Raw genomic sequence first — 18,505 nt, 5'->3', positions numbered from 1 at the left:
AAAATATCACGTCGAGAATTGAAATTTCAAAATTGTTACGACACCAAACAAGTGGTTGGGACTTCCAGTTCGTCTCGACCCTCCGAGAATTGTTCTCTAAGTGATGGCTTCTAAATCTACTGAGATTTTCCAAATTATTCTCGATCTTTTCTTTTTTTACTGGTAGACATTTTTGCTTTAATTAGATCGATGTCACATGCAAGCAAAATGTCATTGTGTCATGTTTATCGGTTTGTGCGAAGTGCTCTCTTTATTTTTAACTCCGCGATTTATTGGATGGATGCCTTTCATCATCTGACCATTTTGCCGCAGGAAGTGATTGGGATTCTTCAATTGATTGTTCGTACTGCGGTATTTAGAACGATGACGCTTTTAACGTCACAGTCCTTCGTGTTGTATAAAAGATACATAACGACGAAACAAAAATGTTACATTACCGAACAAATAAAATAATACATAACATAACATTGGGAATTACAGGATAAATTTAAGTCGCTGTCAAATAAAATCTCTTCTATTTGTGCTTCTTTTTTGGGCGGAATTTACAAAAAGTAGTTATTTTACAATTTCTCTTAACAGGAACCAAACAATTTTTTTCAAAACACGGCGTACGTCAGAAAGTTGAACTGACGGAGGTTTCGTGAGAAACACTTATGCGTCATGCAGCTTTAAAAATAACCCCAAGAACAATATTTTTAAGTCAGACATCTACCACGCGGTTGTCTTAGTCGATTTTATTATTATCAAAGTTAAACGACAATGAAAATAGCAACAAATTTGGGCCAAGCGAACAATAACCTTCACGCATATATTCGCCGAAAGTGACCAGCAAGGCGTAATTTAAAACATTTTATTTATATTTACGTGACCTGAAATTTTACAAAAGCACAACGTGTACACAATTTGATTAAAAATCTACCAACTGCAGCACTATTTATATTTGAATTTGGCGCCATGTTAATCTATTGACATTTAATACTTAATGACGTGACTTTCCTGTAGAGGGGGCGTCCGGCGAAATTTTCTTTCAACATAACCCTAATGTTGCAATTCAAAAAGTGTCTGTTTTGTAATTGCGTTATTGACTAAAATACAAACTGTTTGTTGATTTTGTGGAGTGGTTTTTTGACGTGCAAGTAAGATGAACGACTTTAATATAAGGTCGGTGCGGTACATTTTTTTTTAATTGCGCGTGAACGTTTTCAAGTTCATCATTTTCGTATTGAATTTTTTATTATAACTTCATTTCATCGTGCCTTTAAAATAAACGTGCGAATGTAACACGATTAGTAGGAGTTTACGATTTTTTTTTTGTTTTAGAATGCAAGATGACAATAAATTTGTGGACATCCACGGTCGCGAAATTACGACGATTTCAGTTGGAAAAAATAACGAAGCGGCATTTCCATTGTCCGAGTTGAAACAAACTGGCGTGGGCATCTATCAAAAGAGTCAATATGCGAAACTTTCCGCAAAAGAAAAGTATGATTCGAAGATTGTTTCATGAGAATCTTTAAGAAATTGCTGTTGATGCAGCTGCATTTGGCCAATCAATTTGTCATTTTTTATGCCTTATTTGTTTGTCTAAATTACATTAAACTGGCAAATTAAATATCCATCTTCTTTAAAAGTTATCTAAATTTATTTGTATAAAATATTCTGAAATGAACTGTTGACCTACTTTATTAAAGTATGGATTCTGTTTAAATAAAAAATTCTAAGGTCCCAGTGATAACACTTGTTGCACATCTTTCATTATTGACAGAGTAAGAAGTAAGGGTAATTGTTTACTTTAGCTACTTGTGTAATTTTCACGTTTTTTCTGGCCAGACACACGTAGGGCGTCCTCCTACATCGTTTCCCACCACTCAAACCTTCTGCAAATGCCCCTCTTTTTCTCTTGTTGTGTTTCAAGGTCGCATCAATGTGTAGTATAACTAAAGGGCAAGGAAAATTCATTTGCACAAGGTTTGACTGGTGGGAAACGATGCAGGAGGACGCTCTGAGGCTGTCTAGCAAGAAAAAACGCGAAAATTCCACAAGTAGGTAAAGTTCTGTTGGCGGCTGAAGGGACATTTGGTGGGGGAAACTTGCGCGGTTCAAATATCCAACCAATAGCAAACATTCTTATGTACGAATAAATGGACCTGGTCCAACCACAGAACGGTCGAACGTAATAGCCTTGCTGCACATCCCCACCTAATGTCCCCTCACGCAGCGACTGGAGTCTAAAGTAAACAATGACCGAAGGAAGTTATGTTGAAGTAATTGTACCAATCATATTTTAGAGACTTTGATGGTGACTTTATCAATTACATGTTGGAATCAGCCAAGTCTTACATGTTGAACAATAAAATTTCATTTAGTCAAGAACAGATTATAAGGAGCATTGAGAAGTATGTTTTGCAAGTGATGTTTCTTGTCTTAAAAATGTTTAACTTGTAGTTGTAAAACTGTTTTGTCCGGAAACAGAACTGCAACTCCCCAACCCAGTTTTTTGAAAAACAGATCAATAGAAAAAAGGTCTGATGATGAAATTTTAATTCAAGTGAAAAACACTCCTGAGGTTACACCACCGTCAACCGGTCTGCCCCGAAAATCGCCCATCATGTCACCCCAACAGCTGTCGTTTTTGAAGGAAACCAAAAACACCAATCTAAAAATCGAGAAAAGACAAAATCCCAATGAAAAGTCTTCGCAAAGTAGAAAACATGACTTGAAAAATCGCCTCGCCGAACAAAAGAATCAAATCGTTGAAAGTGGTGATTGGAGCAGCAGCAGTAGCACTAGTAGCGGTAGTATTAAGAAGAATTTCAACAGCGGCAAACCGAAGCCAAACAAGAAAAATAGTCCGGAGAAGTCAAGAGAAGGTCCACCGGAAGTGCGTCCGCCGAAAGGCAAATTTTCATACGACATGGATGCAGAGGAACACGACGTCGTGGTCACTCAAATAGACAAACCTAACTGTATTTGGGTGAGAGATAAAGTCAACGACGAGCTGTTGAACAGCGTTCACGTGAAAATCAACGAGGAGGCGACATTTCAGAAGGTGGCCTCAAAACCGTGGGAGATGGATAAGGTGTACATGGCGCAAGACGAGGGTTGTTGGTAAAAACGAAAAAATCAAAAAATCAGTTTAGATTTTAATTGATGACGTAGGTTTAGATGCAAGATCACGAAGTTCACTCCGTTGACGGTATTTTTCTTGGATTATGGAAACGTGGCCGAAGTAAACGAGATAAAGGAAGTGTCCGACGAAATGGCCAAGATTCCGTGTTTGGCGGTCCGCATCACCTTCAAGGTGTCCGAATACGAGCCTCGTTTAGAAGATGAAATTCGAATGAAACGTTTCATGCGGAACAAGGACGGTACCTTCTTTGTCAACATATTGAAGAGTCCCCTGAAGCCAGCTAACAAAACTCAAAGTTATTTCACGAGGCCACCGTATTTTTCCTCGCCACAAGACCGGCAGAGTGTGGTGATCATGCGGGAGAAAAATGGCCTGTTGTATCTGAGGACTAGGGAATGCTTCGAAAAGATGAAAGAAATAGAAAAGGCTATCGAGAATTACGTCAAAACTGCCGGTCCCGTCCAAAATGTGAAAGTCAATCAGTTGGTCTTGTGCCAGAGGAATAAAGACAAGTTCGACAGAGCGATCGTCACTAAAGTCCACCAAACTGGAGCAGAAATCGAACTTTTGGATTATTTGGAGAGCTCCAAGGTCGAGTTGAAGATGTTGAAGACGATCAGTGAAGAACTGAGTCGTGAACCGGTCACCTATTGCGTAGGAGGCAAACTGGCAGGTTTTCAAGAACTAGAGTATGATGAGGCCGCAAAAGCGGTCATAGGAGAGCACATAGAAAAAAGGAAAAAGTTTCGATTGGTTAGTATGTTTTCCAGTAAACCGTTGCCATTTTAATCGGCGATTTGCCGTTGGGGCTTGTAGGAATTGGGATTTGACGATGAAATAGATTTATTCGACGGAACTCAACTGTTGTCAGAACAACTTAAAGAAGAAGTCGGCAAAAGAGTCCTACTCCAAGACATAAAACCGTACAAGCCCGAATTCGGTATAAAACCGTACTTGTGCGGTTGTTACAGATCAAGCAGCGACTTCGCTTTGGTTCCGAGCGAGGAGTTGCAAAATCACATAGATTACGTGTTGAGATCAGAAATTGAAGATGACGAACCGTACAGTCCTACCGTGAAAGAAGTTTGCTTGTGTTTTTACGTCGGTGAGTTATTTGTCGTTTTGAAAGAAAGATACACAAATTTATTTTCCAGACCAGTGGTACAGGTGTGTCGTATCTCGGATTTTAAATTCGGAGTACGAAGTACTGTTGCTTGACTTTGGGAACGTCGAAATTATCAAGAAGGAAAACTTGCGAAAACTGGATGAACAAAGTAGACAAGTACCGCCGTTAGCGCTTCCGTGTAAATTAATCGGTGAGTGATCAATTCGTCAATTTGAAACGATTTAACCGAATTTTTTTTTAGGTTTGCCAAAGGATCAGAACGTTGAAGATTTACTCAAAAATATAATCATTGAGGGAGAAATATACAACGTCGACGTGAAGTGCATCGATGAGGGCAAGTGCCAAGTAGAAATACCGTCAGTTTATCAAAAAATTAAGGACAACTGTGATCTGAAGCGAGAATAAATATATGAAAGTTTCGTATTACATTTTTTAATTTTACCCCTACATTCCTTTTAAATGGCAAATTACAAAAAAAAAAAATACAAAACCAAGGGATGGAGAATTTGAATTTATTAGAAAATGCATTCACGTTGTTTTGGCATAATGGGAGGCCATGGACATTTTGCATTTAATTTAATTAAAGTTGTCTGTTCAATTAAGTTGTGTTTTTCTAAGTTTGAGGTTATAAATAGCGTCAATGTCTAGTGCATGGCCTCCCATTATGCCAAAACAACGTGAACGGTGTTTACCTTAAATCAATATTTGAAAATTTATTGTTTTGGAAACAATTGCTTCAAAAGTTATAATCTCAGGTCGGACATTTTTAAATTTCGCGGTGAATTTGTTCATTTTGATTGGTAGTTCCGTCTCCACGTTATTCGCTCTTACACGTGCGTCCTGTGCGTGCGTTTGCCAGTTCAAAATAGCGCGTTTCGATTGGGTTTTGCATGTGCATCGACGGCATTAGCGATAAAAAGCAGGTTTTTTTTTAACTTTCATTTTTCGATTAATTGCGTCAAAATTTTTACAAAAACCATGGCCCAAAAGTCCAATTACAGGTGAGCTCCAAATTATTATGAATCAAGTTATCGATGATCTGGAATACATAACCTAACTTTTTTGCCCTCAACTTTTATCTGAATTTTGGCGTTTTTTACCTTTTCAGTGAAGACAAGGGTTACGTAAATATTTACGGACACGATGTAAGAGTTTACGTGTGCGAAAAGACTGGACAAATTGTAATTCCAATCGACGAGTTAAAAGAAATGGGGTTCCGGTTGTACAAAAAGAGCCAATATGGCAAACTGTTGATTGACGACAAGTACGGTTTTGTAACGATCGCTTGAACGTTTCATTATACTTCTATCGTTTTTAGTCAGTTCAGTAAGGAATTCGATATGTATATGTTGCAGTCAGCACAAACTTACATGCTTGAAAATAAAATCACATTCAAGGAAAATGATATATTGGAGAGCATAAACAAGTAATTATCGACTAATTTTTCAAATCATTTTGTAAATGATAATTGCAGGTGTAAAAAGATGCTCACTGGGGGTCAAAATGATACAAGAATGAGTACTCCCACCAGTAATTTTAAGAATCATTTAGTAGAGACTACTCCTGTATCTTCTATTACTCCTAACTTGAAGCAGTCTGTAACTGTGCAAAATGAAAACTTGGATATCCATGATCATCAGTTTAGGGGATTCACCAAGAAAAAAAGTCCCGCTTCGGTCGTCTGTTCGTTTGACAACAGTTTAAGCCAAGACTTAAAAAAAAATAATTTAGTGGATTCTACCAGACAAAGGAATTCGTTTAGCGGAGAAGATAATTCAATACCTAGAAGTCATTCTCCTGACTATCCCCCTTCCGAAAAAAGTAACAGTTTTGTACAGAAATTATATAGTCCAAATACGTCATTCGAATCAAAAACATCTCCTAATCCAAATGTACCGTTGGAACTGAGAAAGCCCAACAGTTTCAATCACGTTCAGCTGCCAAATTCAGCAACTGACTCTAATCAAAAACGCAATTTAGATGGCGCCGATAATAAAGAAGAGATAAAAAGGTTGGAGCCAATTACACTGGACAAAACAGAACACAATGTAATAAGTTAAAATTTTTCTTGAACATTTTTTATGACTTGCTTTTAGGTTTTAGTTTCATTTGTAGAAAAACAGAATAACTATTGGGTTCAGGACGCCGACCACGCCGATGATTTGCTAGAAATCGCCGCTAAAATTAAAGAATGTGTGGCAAAACAGCCAGTTGTCTCAAAATATGTATACAACAAACTTTATCTGGCACAAGACGATGGTTTATGGTAAATAATCTTTTCATGCCGCCGGCCGTTATCGACGGTTTTGCATGATTCAAAATCCGCCGGGAACGGCCTAGTACTTACAAAAGTGACTTTGGTTAAAAATTCGTTAGAGAATGGGCTGGCAGCATTGATTCTTAAATGTCAATAAAGTTTGACATGGAAATTACTTTGGTTGAATTAATTAATAATAATTATTTACTTTTTAAAAATGATTTAAATTTGTCGGCATGAAAAATTTTGTGGATTACACGTCCAGAAAATGTTTTGCGAGTGCTCGTGTTCCGCCGCGGCTAGGCGCCTTGGCTACGCAATACCACTCACACTCGCAAAATGTCATTTTCTGGACTAGTAACCAAATAACTATTTCAAGTCATTTTCTTTTCACCTTGCGTAATTTATTCGTAATCTAATTGAAAAAAAAAAACAGGTGCCGGTGCAGAATTATAAAATTCAAGCCTCTGAGAGTGTTTTTCGTCGACTATGGAAACACCGCGCAAGTACAAGATCTTAAAGAAGCGTCTGAAGATTTAAATAAAATCCCAGCGCAGGCAGTGAAAATTTTATTCAACACTTTAGAGTATACACCTACAGTGTATGAAAATCTCAGAATCAAAATTAAAAAACGGGTAATTTTTTTAATTTTTCGGTCCCGTATCCAGTTTATTTTTTTAAAATTATTTTTAGCATGAAAACGGTTCATATTATGTTGACCGTATTATCACAGACGTTAACGGCTCTGTTTCCCCAAAAGTCGATACAACTTCGACGGTAAATGTATATTTTGGGAAACCGAAACAGTTATGCGAACTCGAACACGGTCAAAGAGTGATGGTGATATCCGAAGTTGAGGGGAAATTAGCTCTTAGAACCAAAGAGTGTTACGATAAGTTGAGACAAATCGAAAAGTCTATAGGGGGCGTGACAGGTTCGTTTTGAAGCGATGCTATTGGTGTCGGCGTTAACGTGTAATTCCAGCTAAACCCGTCGAGGAGGTTGACAAACAACAGTTGGTATTGTGCACTGTAAAAGACAAATTACAAAGAGGAATCGTCTCCAATGTTCAAGGCAATTCGGTAAATATTGAGTTACTTGATTACTGCGAAACAGTTACTGTACCGTTGACGTCAGTCAATCATATTACTGAGTCGCTGAGTCAAGAACCCACCACCTATATTCTCACGCCAAAACTCAAAGAATTGAACGATCAATCCGGGAAACTTATTCAAGATCTTATCACTTCCAGAACCAAGGCTACTGTGGTGAGTTCAGTACTTTAAAATTAAATGCGTAATAATTAATTGATTCCTTTTCTTATTCGAGGTACTGAATGGCGATTTTGATTTGCAACTGGGCGACGAACTGCTATCTCAAAAACTAAAACCGCCATCTCAAAAAGTAAAACCGCCAAGTCAACATTCGGACAGAGTTTTGCTGTCAAGCATGAAACATTTTAAACCTGAATTGGGTGCCGGCGAGTACATGTTGCAGACCTACCGCGACGCGGAAAACGTTACCATCGGGTCCGAGGAAGAACTAGGAAATCACATAGACGTCATTTGCAAGACAGAATTGGAAGACGACCGACCGTACGAGCCGATCGTCGGCGAAGTGTGTTTCGGGATATATCAGGACTGCTGGTCGAGATGCGTAGTGCTTCGTTTGATGAACGGCCGATACGAAGTTCAGTTTATAGATTTCGGCAACTTGGCATTTTTAAATTTGGAAGAGTTACGAAAATTGTCCGGCGAAGAAAAGGAAACTCCCGTTTTGGGAGTTCCCTGTAAGCTAGTCGGTCAGTATATCCCGAGGGTGTCGAGTTCTTGCCTTGATGAATGATTGCAGGTTTGCCACGAGTTGAAAATATCGACGTACTGTTGAAAAAACACGTGATCGACGGAAATACCTACAAAATGAATATTAAAAAATACAACGGTCAATCCTACGAGATCGAGATTCCCGATTTGTATGATGCAGTCCAGAAGGATGTATAATAATAAGTTCACTTTTTTAATTTTTGTATTTTAAAGTATGACAAGTGTTTCTGTATTTTAAGAATTCTCCTTTATTGTCATTTGTATTTCGTTGATTTTGGTTATAAATCGAAAACAAGGTTTTGTTAACATTCTGGACAAAGAAGTACATACTCATTATGCAATCTCATCTGTCTCGGTTCTTCATTTATATACAGGAGTTTAATAAAAAAAACTTAAGATACGTTTTCCACTGATTTTAATCCAATTGCTCGTCGGTCGTCTTGAGAGGAACATCGGTGCGGTGTGAGCCCACCTTAAGGTCGTTTAGCATTTTGCCGAGGTCGTTCCCTGTAATGTTGCCGTTTGTGTAGGTCGCCGTCAGGTGTCGCCGCGATCGGCGAGAGAAGCTGAGTGACAAAATGGCAATGGAATGTTGGTGTAAGAACCCGACTTTATGATGTGTTTTCGTTACATTTCTAACATAATTGTGGCGTATTTCTAAATAATATGTTCAGCAAACACAATTTAACATAATGTGCGTCGTGCGACTCGATGTGTGAGTGCTTTTCGGGAGGGTTTGCCATGTTTCTTTTCCAATTATGAACCATATACTTTTAACAATAGGTAAGCCATGTCTTATCAATCACCTTTGTATATTTTTTATGAATTGTAATTTGATTTATTGATCAATTGCCGATGAATTATTTAACGTTACGGCACAACCATCGGCGAGGTGGCGACCCTTGGCCGTTTTCCCTGTCGGAAAATCGTCGGTTCGATCTTGGGGGAAAAATCCGATGTTGCAAATCGGTTTATCAATTTACCCGATTCGAATTGTATTTTAATAAGTGGAAAAGGCGTGTCGAAATTTTAATTGGTATTCGGTCGCTTAATACGTTTCCGAGTTATTTACGATTCGTGATAATGCCAATAATCAATTTCCATTTTAATCTCTTCCATTGTAATCGAATTTTTCGGCTCATATTTCATTCATGTCCCATGCAATCGCGACGTTTCCACCGTGGATTTCTTCTTCGTCCGTTTCGACACCTCGACACCGGCCCCGATTCGCCACTCTTGCATCTTTTTTCCACAATTTACGACCTCAACCCCACGGAAGACCCATCTCTGTCGATTTACTCGAACGGCGGCTTTATTTACAACCAAATTCATTTTATTAACCATCATCCGCACGTTGTGTGTTAATTAGCAGCGCTGACAGTTCTTCATTAACATCCAACATAAGGTATTTATGTTTTTCTAAACCCATTTTATTGCCTCCATTCCTGGACACTAATTAAAACAACAGCGTGAGATAAATAAAACAAGAAAAAAAAATGCAATTCACCGAGTCTCGTTTTTGTACATTTTTCTGGCTTTCTCTCCGCTAAAAGTGATTCGCCGATACAGTCAGCTGTAAACAGTTTTTTGGAAAAAAAATCGGAAACAAATGCAACGTTAATGATTGCTATTTTTCTACCATTTCTTACACGAAATGTGACGGAATTCCGGCGCATTTATGGTGTGTTACCTCCTCGAACACGATGACCCCGAAACTATTTTCTTCCTTGTCCCGTCACTTCGTGGAATATTTTTTTCGTGTGCCATCGAGCACGGCCAATTTTTATTTTTAAAGCCCTGGGAAAGACCGCATCAACGTCCAACATGACATCTACGGTCTGTCACATCCACCAAAAACAATCGTATTGCATTATCCCGTGAAAACCGTGCAGCTTTTTGAACCACAAAGCAAATTTTAAGCTAGATGTCCCATTTTTCATATTCTGCAAGTTGACCTGGCGCTTTTAATTCGAAAAGCACGTGCATAAAATAGGAGCGGTGTAAATCTCGTCGAATAAATTTCATTTGAATTTTTTGCGCATTCCCTCGAACATAATTATTGTGCTTATCGTAACAGCATAAATGGTGTCTTGGTCGTAAATATGGTATTTTAAGCCGGTGGAAGTACTTAATTAAGAACCATTAAATGGTTAGTTAATTTCGTTTTTAAACGCAATCTGAAAATGAGGAAGTCGTTGGGACTACACGACCATAATTTAACAAACGTCCATAACGAATGTGATAGACCATTTTGCAATAATTTTAATAATCTCGTTATTCGCATCCTTTGTACCGGTCCGAGAACCTTCTGGGAACGTCGACGACTTCCATATTTTTAAGCGGACCGACTAATCCGTTGCAAATAAAATCGCACGTTTTGATATGAAAAAGATCCATTGTTGTTGGAATTCCACGAGCGGAGAGGATGAATTGCGACCTCATCAATACGATTTCCATATTAGCGGGTCCGGGCCCGGTCGCCATCTGATGTCCCAATTAATCGTTTTGATTCTCGAAATTTCATGCAGGACGCCGCAGGGCTCCCCTCGTGGACCCGTGCTGTTCGCGCTATCGCGTTTTCCATAACTCGATGTCTTCGGCGAGTTGTCGGTTGGTCGTTTGATCGTCCCCGTCGAAAAATCCGATCGAATACTCGTCCAGATGCGACATTTTCAATCCCACAAATGGAACTCGAACTCGTCCGTTTAAAACGGCGTAGTCGCCGCAATTATCGGCGGAATCGGCTCGGTGGCAATTTTTGTCAAAGTTCACGAAACTAGAACCGGAAACCGCCGCGTGCGCCTTATCCGTGCATCTCGTATTTTTCTTGCGTTTCTTTCCATCGACGCATGATGACTTTTCATGATCTCGCATCTCGTTTTGTTTCCTTTTGCTTCCGAATTGCGTTTGCGGTACTCTTTTCATTTGTCGGAATAATCATTTTATGGTGTTTGTTTTGTTGCAAGGGATCGGCGTGGTGGGCGCTCAAGGCTGTTCTCTTGATTGAACAATTTTTTTCGCTTTTTGTTTGTTTTCACACGTCGAACGGCCACTTGTGTTCGACTTCGGAATTGGCGAATTGTCAGGTGTCAGCTCGAGTGATGCTTCACCTAATTTTTTCGATTTGGATATTATAAAAAGCAGGAAGTTAATAGCTTTGAAGCCAGCGCGTGGCTTCACCATCGCCATGACAACCACCCAAGCCCTGCAGAACACCGACGAGTGGCATAGACGAGGTCGGTAGCTTCACTTTTAGGCAACCGTTTCTACCACCCTAATCAGAGGACGAAAGTATTTCGATAACGACTTCGATCGAGACCCATCGATGAATGATTTTTACTGGGATTTGCACGAGTACTAGATTCCGTCGTACGTAACATTCTCCACCGATTCATTTAAAAAACTGTGTTACGGATCATCACAATAACTCGACAACGGCGTTCCACAGGGTCGAGTTCGTGTTTGACGTTATTGAAACATGTCAAAACAGACACTACGAGTATTTAAAACGTCTTTTGAATGACCGGCGATAAGAATGGGTGGGAGAGGGATATCAAAAGAAAAATCGTATCGATCTGGAGTTGTTGACAGGATTCAAATTTTTTTCTTGTCAGTTCGTCAATCCACAACTGAAAGAAAACAATTAAGCATATTTGTCAGGTGGTAAAACTTGTAATCAATTTCCTTCGACGACGCGTCGTTAGAAGGGGTGAATTTTTAAAACTCAGTTAGTAGACGAAGGTATTTTGTTGAAACAGCCGAGAGTCAATAATTACACAATACTGGTCGACTCACCGTAATGAAACTAATAACACGTTCGATTGCGAACCGTAAATTCTTTTCTGGTGTTGCATAAGAAATATTCGAGGCATTCATTGAACACGACGCGATGACAGTAATAGTTATCGGTGATCCTGCGAGCAAATAGAATAATTTTAATTCCCTCCTGTGCTCACAAGAAAATGTCATGTTTTCTGTGTAAACAGGATCCGTTAATTTTCGTTTAATTGTGATTAAAGTGTGTGTGTTTTTAGGTTGAGGCACCTCGGCGAGGAGACATGTAAAAACCGTGTTAGCGGGAGCCGATTTAACGCCAAAAGTCAAGAGGAACGAATCACGATGGTCTGGCAAGCGAGCGGTGTCCTTCTCAACGGCCTGATCCTGTTAACGTTCAGCCTACACAGTTTCGTAACGGCAACGATTCCGAGCAGCGCCAAGTTCTACACGATACACTGGAACTCCTCGAACCCCATATTTCGCATCGACAACACCGACAACATCATCGACGTGAATCGCTACAACCTCAAGTTCGAGTACGACCAGGTGAACCTGATCTGTCCGGTGTACGTCCCGGGCACGCGAGACGAAGAGATGGAGAAGTACATCATCTACAACGTGTCCAAAGACGAATACGAAACGTGTCGGATAACGAACCCGAACCCGCGCATCATCGCCGTCTGCGACAAACCGTACAAGCTGATGTACTTCACGATAACGTTCAGGCCTTTCACGCCGCAACCGGGAGGGTTGGAGTTCCTCCCCGGCCACGACTACTACTTCATCTCGACGTCGACCAGCGACGACCTGCACCGGCGAATAGGCGGACGCTGCACCACGCACAACATGAAGATCGTGTTCAAGGTGTGGGGACCGACGCCGACGTCGCCGCCGCCGGCGCCCGTCACCGTGTCGAGATGGTGGCCGGTCACGTCGCCGAGGACCACCACGACGAGCACGACGACGACGACGAGCACGCAGCCGCCGACAACGACGACGAAAAAGTCCAAAACGTACAGTAACAAACATCCCAACGAGGTCGGTAAGAGCGAAGAACTCACGTTGGGCGGCGGCGGCGGCGGCGTCGCTCGCCGAGTGAATCTGTTGGTGTCGTGTGCGGTCACCGTGGTGGTTTTCGCGATGCGATGAAAATTTTTCACGGTTAGATAAGAGGAAAAACGTTACGTGTCCCTTTGGTGTGTTTAATAATGTACTGTCATAAAATTATAATGAAATGAAAAAAACGACCTAAAACTATCCTAATTTTATATAAATATTGGTAACTATTAGTCGATTAAGGTAAATTATTGTTCCCACTTCTGATTTTCGCTCGTCGGTTTTTCGATCGAACCAGTCCTCGACTTTAATGTGTATATTTTAGTAATGTCCTGACAGCGACCGCTACGGTCGCCGTTTAAACGAGAACCGACGACTGAAACCTGACAATATAATTTTTTATTCAATTAATTGATTATTCTTAATATGAATTGGTGGTGTACAGTTTTTTATATGTTGGTGTAGACACTGAAGATAATAAAATAAAAATGCGGAACCAACCGCATTGTGACCAATTCAACGGACTAAAACAGAAAAAAAAATTGTGTAAATGTTATATTTTTCGGTCAGTTGATTATTTCGTAGATTATAAACAGTGTTGAACATTTAAAATAACGGCGTATTTGTATAACTGTGAAGACTGATGATAGTTTTTATTGTGTTATATATAAAGTATTAATATCCTTAATAGCATAATCCTGGCGTTTTTAGTGGACACGTCACACACAACAATCCACGCACTCATACGTATGATGTACTTATGACGTCTGTTTTACTTCTTTTATGGTTGTGATTTTTTTTACACGTTTTTTTTTTATAATTCCTTTTTACACTAGTGCCAGTCGAATGTAGTACGTAATCACAATGAAACGAACTTATTTATTAATTATTTATTCTGTTAATTTATGTAGACACATTAGATCGGACATAGCACCTTAGCATAGAGACGAATGATCTGTTCAAATAAATACTGTACTCGGTGTTAAGTCAAATTCAACGCAAAACTAGTTCCTTTCGAATCCTTTGGATGATCTCGCTTAAAGGAACACTTCAGATAACTTAATTCGAGTCAATTATCCTGAAGTGACGTCATCGACACACTGAGATGAACGTTTGTGCAATATACTCCTCAACAATACTCATTATTAATCAGTCTCGACGACTGTTCAGACGATCTTGCCACTTTTAAAATTACGTAGTGATTATGGTTCAAGCTTTAATTGATAATACGATCCAGCGCACTAAAAACGCCAGTTTGAAGATGATTTGTGTCTAGAGAAGTAGTTTTACGATATTGTAATCAGATGTACTTTTAATTGCAAGCCATAGTGATAAATATTTAACTTATAAAGAAAAAACGAAAAAGAATCGTCTATAGCAAAGGTTACTACTATCCTTCGTTAATTTAAGTTTTAAATGCATATTTATTGGATCAACTTTCGTAATTTTGCAAACACGTATAGACGGTCGCCTTTGATCGACCACATGTTTTCATTAAAACCGTTTCATTGAAATGCCTCTGTATATATTTGTAATTGGTTTTAAACATACGAAATTTTGTGTTACATTTTAATAGGTGAACACACTGTATGTATTACGATTGTAAAATGCACTCTCTATATATACATAATTATATAAATATACATACATGCCATTTTCGACGGGATTTTATTTGTTTCGGGACTTCACGTTTCAAATTTTCGCCAATCTCCTGCAATTTACCATTTCGGTAACGCAACACCGGATCTCCTTTCCTCAATGCGAGAAAATTGCGTAGATCTTCTTGAAAGGTGGGCGAGGGGCGTTACGAACGTACCAATTTTCGTCAAAAAATCGCCGGTGAATGTGGGTCAAATAGTGTTTTTCAAATTTTTTCTTTGGTTATTTTCGCGGTTGGCGGCACGTTCGTGCGTCATCGTCCTTTCGGCCGTTTCCGGGTCGGATCGTTTGGCGGTTCAGCGGAGGACGCATGCGCACCAGTGCGAAATTCCCCATTTTCTTAGCTGGTCGCGTTTTGCATCCGTTGTTGCCGTTGATCGTGAATTTTTTTTAAAAGAAAACCGCAAATTCGCACGCAAAAACGTCCACCGTTACGCCAAGCTCCTTTGTTGGATCGATTTGAAGATGAGTTCGGAAAACGATAGTGTTTCTCCTCCGGTGAACTTCGAGAAATGCTCTTTGGTGTTGGTGGACGTTGCCGGCACAACGACTTCCATCGACTTCGTTAAGGTGAGTTGTTGAAAATGGCACTTGCACCGTCGTCCCGGTGCGATCCGCCGCTCAACTTTGAATTTTCGTCGCCGATTTCATTCATCGTTCTTTCGCTGGACGGTTTCTCCTTTGAGATTTTTTTCAACACCGGTGGTAACGTATCCAAGATTTTTTTCGTCTCGGCGGAAAATCGCAACGATACTAGCGTAAATTCGGGTCGAGGGATTGTTGCTTTTCGATTTTTACACGTGTTTCGCCAAGAACCATCCGGTTGTCCTTGGCTCAGGTAAAAATTAATCCCTTGTTCCATGCATGGTGCATTCACATCTTTGTCTAGGTACAGTTCGATCAAAATGCCACGACACGGCACCGATTATACCGGTCTTTTAAACACAACATCGTGTTTCGCGCGATCCGAATTAACAGTTTCTAACAATCTAGGACACCTTGTTTCCGTTCGTGATCAAACAAGCCGACGCTTTTCTCCAAGCCAAATGGGACGAAGAAGCCGTCAAGGAGTGTCTCCAACAGATCAAGGACGACGGTGCCGACCTGGACGTCGCCGGGGCTGTCGAACGCGTCAAAACGCTAACAGACCAGCAGAGTTCCAACAAGGGACTCAAGACCCTTCAAGGCCTGATCTACAAAGACGGTTACGAGAAGGGCGACCTCAAAGCACAGTAAGTCGGCTTCGACCCACCCGAAACTGGCCCCCCTTATTTCCGTACTTGCAGCGTTTTCGACGATGTTCCTGGCGCTTTTGAAGCCTGGGCCAAGAATAGACGCGTCGCCATCTACTCCACGGGCAGTATCGACTCGCAGAAATTGCTTTTCTCTCATACCACACAGGGTGACCTTTCTGGACACATTTCCACGTATTTCGACCAAACAGTGGGACCTAAAACCGAGGCCGAGAGTTACAAGAAAATCGCACAAGAAACGAAAGTCGAGCCCGAAGAGATCGTCTTCATCACTGACGATTCCAAGGGTCGGTATTCGAGGTTCGTTTTAGTATCAGTTTAACGGTTGCAATTTTGCAGAAGCGACAGCTGCCAAATCCGGAGGTGTTACAGCTGTCCTGATCAACCGCGAAGGCAATCCGCCCCATCCAGACGGTATCTCCAAGGACTTTACCGTCATCAGTTCCTTCAAAGATCTAGGGCTGGATAAGACTTCCAAACGAAAAAACGAAGAACAATCGACTTCTACAGAGGTATAAATGAATCTCGTACTCGGCAATTTTATGACTGTTGAGCGCCTTAATAAATCTATTTTTGTTGAAACTTGTTTTTGTGAGCAGGCACCGCCTGCGAAGATTCTTAAAACTGAAGTTGAAAACGCCGAAGTCCCAGAAAAAGTTGAAGAAAAAGCTGAATCGATGGAAGTGGATTCTGCCCCTGAAAAAACTACAACTGCCATTGAAGAGACTGAAAAACCCACTGAAACTTCAATTGAAAAGACTGAACCTGAAACTAAAAAAGAAAGCAGTGGCGACGTTGAAATGAAAGAAGCCAAGGCAGAAGAAAAAGTGGAAACTGTCGCGGACGAAGCGAAGAAATCTACAGAAGAAATATTACCGGTAACAAAAGAAGCACAAGCAACAAAGGAAGGATCACAAGCTCAGGCAACAACGGACGAAGCAAAACCGACAACAGAGGAATCACAAACGCCAGCAAAAGAAGAAAAAAAAGTAGTTGAAGAAACACAAACAGCAGAGACCAAATCGTCAGAAGAAATGCAAATTTCAGAGGAAGAGAAACCAGCAGCAGACGATGCGCACGCAACAACGGAAGGAGAAACAAAAACGGCCACGGAAACTGCCAAATCGACGTCAGAGGAAGCACCAACGACGTCACAAGACGATACGTCGGAAAAGACACCAACAACCGAAAAGGAAGAGGCCAAGCCAGCGTCAGATGAGGCGAAAACGGTGACGACGGAGGAAGCAAAACCCTCCGCGGCGGAAGAAAACGAGGCAAAACCGGAAGAAGAGAAACCGAAGAAGGTGGAAGAGACACAAACGGCCGCTGAAGAAAAAACAACCGAAGAACCGAAATCAGAAAAACCGGACGAAGAAAAGACCGAGACCATTCCGGACGAGGCGGCGAAAGTCGCCGACGAGAAACCGACGGAGAACGGCGACGAAACCACTGAAGCCGAAGAGGCCGAAACGTCGACAACCAAAACTGAAGAAAAGGAAAACAAGAGTGTACTGGCTAACGGTGTGGAAAACGGCAAGGACGAAAGTGAAGTTGACAACAATGCCGGTGAAAGCGCCGAAATAAAAACCGACGACGTCGATAAGGACGATGAGAGCGATGTAAAAGTAAAAAAGTTAGAAGAGAGCGCCGACAGTAAAACAGTAAGTGTGGAGGTTTAAACTATGAGAATTCATTTTTTATTTGTTCCATATTTATACAAGCTAAATGTAATGTAATATTGTAGTGTTCAATTTTTTTCCTTTCTCATCTTTTATTTATTATCAAGGTTTCCCGATATCACATCTAAACAAAATGTATTTGTCGAGTATTTGTGAGTTTTCTCTGATTCGTTTTATGTCGTCTGAAAATTTCGATTTTTCAAAGTGCCAAAATTTTAATCGGACTCGAGACTGGACCCAAAGACTGTTTTTATATCTCACTTTTGTGATACTCGTTTTTTTTAAGACTTCATTGAACAGTATTAAATTCGTGTCACTCATTTTTGTTTTAGGAAATTGTGTTTTGTCCTTTTTTTACTTAGTTATGTAGCCAGCTTTTTTTAATACATTCCTAATCGTATACTGGTGCAGTTATTTTCATTTTTTTTTAGTTATTTGATATTATTAATCCGCATTTATTTAATTAAGTTTGTAAAATAATTTGCTTCCAGTGTGTTTGTTCCATTTCTGTTCCAATTTATGGCTCATAAAAATGTGATATTAAAAAAAATAATAAAAATTTTGGGATACTACATCCGTTCTGTATTTCCTGTCAGTTGAGTCTTAGTTAAGCAATAGCGATGGTGTACAGGCCTAATGTGTACGGCTACGATTTCATTGTATACGTTACTTACTTAGCACCTAAATAAAATTTTTGTAGTGTTCTATCGACGCTTTTCATTCCGCCACCCCGTCCCGAATTTTC

General features: G+C 40.2%; 4 protein-coding genes and 1 long non-coding RNA gene across 6 annotated transcripts; 4 read left to right on the top strand and 1 right to left on the bottom strand.

The window, feature by feature from the left end:
* The first annotated feature begins 986 nt into the window (after window positions 1-986).
* Veneno (veneno) lies at window positions 987-4,682 on the top strand. Of its 2 annotated transcripts, none has more exons than XM_069037220.1 (8): window positions 987-1,136; window positions 1,321-1,482; window positions 2,289-2,396; window positions 2,446-3,108; window positions 3,160-3,883; window positions 3,947-4,235; window positions 4,285-4,446; window positions 4,498-4,682. In XM_069037220.1, the coding sequence occupies exons 2-8, from the start codon at window positions 1,322-1,324 to the stop codon at window positions 4,659-4,661; spliced, it is 2,271 nt and encodes a 756-aa protein (XP_068893321.1). In that variant the 5' UTR covers window positions 987-1,136; window position 1,321; the 3' UTR covers window positions 4,662-4,682. The 2 variants fall into 2 exon arrangements, with proteins under 2 accessions (XP_068893321.1, XP_068893320.1); XM_069037219.1 differs by having other exon boundaries at window positions 989-1,161.
* Window positions 4,683-5,092: 410 nt separating this feature from the next.
* On the top strand, window positions 5,093-8,736 carry LOC138122850 (tudor domain-containing protein 15-like). Its single transcript, XM_069037228.1, has 10 exons — window positions 5,093-5,257; window positions 5,365-5,520; window positions 5,575-5,682; window positions 5,731-6,304; window positions 6,353-6,522; window positions 6,950-7,148; window positions 7,207-7,447; window positions 7,498-7,781; window positions 7,843-8,314; window positions 8,365-8,736. Exons 1-10 carry the CDS (start codon window positions 5,235-5,237, stop codon window positions 8,511-8,513), a joined length of 2,376 nt encoding a protein of 791 aa, XP_068893329.1. The 5' UTR covers window positions 5,093-5,234; the 3' UTR covers window positions 8,514-8,736.
* A 151-nt stretch (window positions 8,737-8,887) lies between these two features.
* LOC138122856 (ephrin-B1-like) lies at window positions 8,888-14,827 on the top strand. Its single transcript, XM_069037241.1, has 2 exons — window positions 8,888-9,119; window positions 12,371-14,827. The coding sequence occupies exon 2, from the start codon at window positions 12,456-12,458 to the stop codon at window positions 13,260-13,262; it is 807 nt and encodes a 268-aa protein (XP_068893342.1). The 5' UTR covers window positions 8,888-9,119; window positions 12,371-12,455; the 3' UTR covers window positions 13,263-14,827.
* Window positions 9,352-10,709, bottom strand: LOC138122867 (uncharacterized). Its single transcript, XR_011156639.1, has 3 exons — window positions 9,986-10,709; window positions 9,844-9,909; window positions 9,352-9,788 (listed from the first exon to the last, which is right to left on the bottom strand). It is a non-coding gene; the product is annotated as an uncharacterized lncRNA (long non-coding RNA).
* A 315-nt stretch (window positions 14,828-15,142) lies between the features above and the next one.
* On the top strand, window positions 15,143-18,467 carry LOC138122847 (enolase-phosphatase E1-like). Its single transcript, XM_069037223.1, has 5 exons — window positions 15,143-15,398; window positions 15,822-16,060; window positions 16,115-16,368; window positions 16,421-16,593; window positions 16,681-18,467. The coding sequence occupies exons 1-5, from the start codon at window positions 15,294-15,296 to the stop codon at window positions 17,758-17,760; spliced, it is 1,851 nt and encodes a 616-aa protein (XP_068893324.1). The 5' UTR covers window positions 15,143-15,293; the 3' UTR covers window positions 17,761-18,467.
* The last annotated feature ends 38 nt before the right edge of the window (window positions 18,468-18,505 follow it).

The sequence above is a fragment of the Tenebrio molitor genome, chromosome 2 (assembly GCF_963966145.1).
Source record: "Tenebrio molitor chromosome 2, icTenMoli1.1, whole genome shotgun sequence".
Lineage (NCBI taxonomy): Eukaryota > Metazoa > Arthropoda > Insecta > Coleoptera > Tenebrionidae > Tenebrio > Tenebrio molitor.
The sequence above is the reverse complement of the archived record's forward strand: the minus strand, read 5'-3'. Positions and strand labels throughout refer to the sequence as shown.

Bases quoted from the DNA above. Each gene is read 5' to 3' on its own strand.
- LOC138122856 (XM_069037241.1), top strand. From the start codon at position 12,456: ATGGTCTGGCAAGCGAGCGGTGTCCTTCTCAACGGCCTGATCCTGTTA.
- Veneno (XM_069037219.1), top strand. From the start codon at position 1,142: ATGAACGACTTTAATATAAG. The intron at 1,162-1,320 runs GTCGGTGCGGTA...TTTTTGTTTTAG, and splicing joins ATGAACGACTTTAATATAAG to AATGCAAGATGACAATAAAT. The intron at 4,236-4,284 runs GTGAGTTATTTG...TTTATTTTCCAG, and splicing joins TTGCTTGTGTTTTTACGTCG to ACCAGTGGTACAGGTGTGTC.
- LOC138122850 (XM_069037228.1), top strand. From the start codon at position 5,235: ATGGCCCAAAAGTCCAATTACAG. The intron at 5,521-5,574 runs GTACGGTTTTGT...TATCGTTTTTAG, and splicing joins AAACTGTTGATTGACGACAA to TCAGTTCAGTAAGGAATTCG. The intron at 7,149-7,206 runs GTAATTTTTTTA...AATTATTTTTAG, and splicing joins GAATCAAAATTAAAAAACGG to CATGAAAACGGTTCATATTA.
- LOC138122847 (XM_069037223.1), top strand. From the start codon at position 15,294: ATGAGTTCGGAAAACGATAGTGTTTCTCCTCCGGTGAACTTCGAGAAA. The intron at 16,061-16,114 runs GTAAGTCGGCTT...CCGTACTTGCAG, and splicing joins AAGGGCGACCTCAAAGCACA to CGTTTTCGACGATGTTCCTG. The intron at 16,369-16,420 runs GTCGGTATTCGA...GCAATTTTGCAG, and splicing joins CATCACTGACGATTCCAAGG to AAGCGACAGCTGCCAAATCC.